This window comes from Andrographis paniculata, unplaced genomic scaffold (genome assembly GCF_009805555.1).
Source record: "Andrographis paniculata isolate CXL003 unplaced genomic scaffold, ASM980555v1 Contig61END, whole genome shotgun sequence".
NCBI classification, from domain to species: Eukaryota; Viridiplantae; Streptophyta; class Magnoliopsida; order Lamiales; family Acanthaceae; genus Andrographis; species Andrographis paniculata.
In genome coordinates, this window is record NW_026137597.1 from 1,917,947 (window position 1) to 1,921,935 (window position 3,989).

A 3,989-nucleotide genomic window follows, 5' to 3' on the forward strand; every position below is an offset into this window, starting at 1 on the left:
ATAATGATGGAGAATAATGCTTTTGAAAATTAATTTAAATGCTTTTGAAAATGAAGATATTTATAAGAAAATCGTACAATACTTCCGTTATAAAAAATAGGTTTAGAACTTTGAAAATTAATTTTAATATTGCGTGTACTTTTCATTTTTATTTACGATTTTTTTATTAAAAATAAAAATTTTAATATTTCTATGCAACAAAATAGTAATAATTATATTTATTAATTTTTAAAATAATAATGATTAAGGACTAAAAAATTGAATTAGTTCAATAAGTGTTCAAAATTGTCATTTTAAAAAATAGGAGAACTAAAATTGTATTTTACCCTATTTATTATTATAATTTTTTAAAAGTAATGATTAAAGACTAAAATTAAACTAATTTAAAGAATAAATGTTCAAACTTGTCCTTTTTAAAAACAGAGGAACTAAAAATAACATATTGATGAATAAAATGGATCAAAATTATTTTTGTTATCCTAATTAATTTATATTTATTAAATATATTTAAAATAAATAAATTTATTAAAAATAAAAAATATAATCTATTATAATAGGGAGAAAAAAATAAAATAAAATTGGTCTCCTCAGTTTAAAAAATATTTAAATAAGTATAAGAACAACCAATCCTATTATATTTCATAATTAAGGATAAATTGTACAAAATTCAATTGTAATTTTACGAAATTAAGTTAAACTATTTAAAATTCTATGATGGTTTCATAATCTATATTCTAACCCCTTGATGATTTTTAATTAATCGTATTTAGTGCATCAAACTAATAATAAATTTTAAAATATCAATTTTTAAATTCCTAAAATATTTTTAGTTGTGTTGTATTTAAACTAAGAAAAACTCGTTTCAATTGCTTTCAAGTGAGAGATTTGCCGAATTGGGAAAACTCACATCACTCGAGCAAATCCCCATTTCTTCGATCCCTCCCAACTCTTCCCCTCAAATCCTAACCTCCCGATTTGCAATTGCAGCAGCTAAGACTCTCAAATGAAGAACAAGAAGGGCTTCAATCTCAATCTGGGGATATTATTGCCTATTCACAATCCAACGCGTTTCGCTTCAGCTTTAGCTTCAGGTATTTTCTCTCGTCTCGGTTTCACACTTGTTCCTCTTTCTTCCCATCGTCCTTTTGGAACTCACTCTTTGGTAAATTGCTGGAATATTAGTAAGGTTAACGATGCGCTTAATATGTTCGATCAAATGTCCCGAACAATGCCTTTTCCTAGCGTCAAAGAATTCACTAAATTGCTGTCCTCCGTGGTCAAGTTGAAAGAGTATAATGTTGCCATTTCCCTTTTCAAGGATATGCTTTATTTGGGGATTCCAGTAGACAGTTGTACCCTCAATGTTGCCATCAATAGTTACTGCTCATCGCATCATACTGATTGTGGATTTTCTATTCTGGGTTGGTTCTTTAAGCTTGGTCGGGTACCCTATGAGCAAACATTCAATCCATTAGTGAAGGGTTTGTTTAGAGAAGACAGGATTAATGAGGCACAAATCTTGTTTAAAAGAATAGTAAGAGAGAGGTTGTGTGAGACCGAAGTGGTTTTATATAGGTGCGTAGTAGATGGACTTTGCAAAGTAGGAAGAACCGCGGAAGCTCTTGAACTGATCGACGAAAGGGAGAAATGTGGTTTTCCAGCAGACAAGCATATGCTAAACAACTTCATTCACAGTTTGTGCAGTAATGGAAATATTGATGATGCGTTCAAGATATTCTATGAGATGCCTATGAGAGGTGTCTTTCCCAATATTTTCACCTACAATTCTTTGATTTTGGGATTATGTAAGTTGAATCGATGGGACGAAGTGAAATTGATGCTCAAGGAGATGATAGGTTGCAAAATCTATCCGGATGTTATCACATTTAATACATTGATTAATGTGTTATGCAAGAAAGGTTTGATGGATCTGGCAGAGGATGTGCTTGATGTCATGAAGCGGAAAGATGTGGATCCTGATGTTGTTTCATATAATGAATTGATGGATGGATATTGCTTGCACGGACGAATGGATGACGCTAAAAAAGTTTTTGATTCAATGGCTTGCTGGAATATATCTCCGAATGTTTACAGCTACAATATTCTAATTCATGGGTATTGCATGGTGAGCAATATGAAAGAAGCTAAGCGTGTATATAAGGAGATGTTGCACAATAATGTGAAGCCAGATCGGGTTACATATACTGTTTTCTTGAAGCAGTTGTTTCATGCACATAGATATGCAGCTGCAATGCGACTTTTTGATGAATCGAGGATGGCTGGGGTAAAGCCTAATTTTTATACCTATTGTGTCATGTTATATGGTCTATGCCTGTGTGGGAAAGTTGAAGAAGCATTAGAGTTCCTACGTGTATTGGAGCATAATGGTGTATCTCTCTATAATAATTACTACAATATTGTGATGATTGGGTTGTGCAATTCGAAGAATCTTGATATGGCTTGCGATGTGTTTAACAATCTCCATTATAGGGGCTTGGAACCAGATATTGTAACTTATAGTATATTGATACGAGGATGTTGTGACTATGGATTGCTCGAGAAAGCTGAAACTTTTCTTTCAAAAATGAAGCAAGACAAATTAATGCCAGATGCCGTCATCTGTAATACTATCATTAGAGGAATCATGTTGCATGGTGAATATGATGATGCAGTAGCAGTTTGTGAAGAAATGTATGCAAAAGGATTCTCCCTCGATTCATCTACGGTTGCATTGCTGCTCAGTTCGAGGGATTTTCATGCCACTCTTTATAAAATAGTTCGTAAGTTTGGTTCGAGTATTCTTAAACAAAGTTTTCAAGGAGGTAAGAAAGTGTTTGTTCCTCCTGGTGCACATTTGCTGAGAAACTAGTAATTATTTGTTTGTTTTTGTTGTCCTGTGATTTATGAATGCATTTGGAATGTTATTAATGTGTAGTTATTTAGTCTCGTGAAAAATTGTTTCTTAAGCCCATTTTTACTAATTACATAATGCCATTCAAATTTTAATTACTTCTTGTTTGCAAAAAAAAATACATTCAGCAAGGATAATAGAAGTCCCTAATTCTAATTTTAGGATTGCAGCCGCATTTAAATTCTAAGTATTTATGTGCTATTCTTTTCTTGGTCTCACTATTAAAAGATTTTTGTATTGAATTAAGAAACAGCCTTAACGTATACATTTTCTATTTTTGTCTGTATTTCGTATTAACATATATATTTCTCTTTTTAGTAATTATTACCTCACTATTTTACATAAATATATTTACTTACTATTACATAATTAGAGTAAATTATCTTTACACTACTTTAACTATTCATTTTAATTTAAATATTATTATTAATTAAATTTTGTATCGAAAGTAAATGTATTCCTTATGGCAGAACGGATGAAGTATTATATTTGTGAACGGATTTGTATAAGATGGAAAAATCTAATATTATTGGGCTTAGTAGAATAAGGATGAAGTGTAGAATACTCTTTGACACGGTATCGGATAATCCGAACTCGATTGTTGATGGATCAGCCAACTCGATAGTCGAAGGACCACCTGCGATCCAAATTCGTTCAACAACGTTAGTTTGTTTAGAGGTTGTAAGCTGTTGATGATTAGGATAGATGTACGGGTTAGATTAGATTAGGCATTTCCTAGCATTTGTACTTTGCATTCTACTTGTTGAAACATCCATTCCGTTTACTGCTAAGAAATTAAGTGCTAATGAAGAAACTAGCTTAATCTTGGAGAGATTTCTATCAATCAAAAGGGTTATTGTTTGAGTCTTCAGAATACAAGTTACATAAGAGACAAAAGAAGCATTCATAAGCCTCAAACAACTCGTATGGATTCAGGACGGTGTATTTCCGAGAGGAGTATTCATCAATTGAATCTACTTATTCGTTTTAATTCGATTTTCACGGCGTATTCCCGAGAGGAGTATTCATCAATTGAATCCACTTATTCGTTTTAATTCAATTTTCACGGCGTATTCCC

General features: G+C 31.8%; 1 protein-coding gene across 2 annotated transcripts; it reads left to right on the forward strand.

The window, feature by feature from the left end:
• The first annotated feature begins 884 nt into the window (after positions 1 to 884).
• Positions 885 to 2,986, forward strand: LOC127260226 (putative pentatricopeptide repeat-containing protein At1g12700, mitochondrial). 2 transcript variants are annotated; one of them, XM_051287920.1, is made up of 2 exons: positions 885 to 1,091; positions 1,319 to 2,986. In XM_051287920.1, the coding sequence occupies exon 2, from the start codon at positions 1,322 to 1,324 to the stop codon at positions 2,867 to 2,869; it is 1,548 nt and encodes a 515-aa protein (XP_051143877.1). In that variant the 5' UTR covers positions 885 to 1,091; positions 1,319 to 1,321; the 3' UTR covers positions 2,870 to 2,986. The 2 variants fall into 2 exon arrangements, with proteins under 2 accessions (XP_051143877.1, XP_051143876.1); XM_051287919.1 differs by having other exon boundaries at positions 885 to 2,986.
• The last annotated feature ends 1,003 nt before the right edge of the window (positions 2,987 to 3,989 follow it).

Bases quoted from the DNA above. Each gene is read 5' to 3' on its own strand.
- LOC127260226 (XM_051287919.1), top strand. From the start codon at position 1,004: ATGAAGAACAAGAAGGGCTTCAATCTCAATCTGGGGATATTATTGCCT.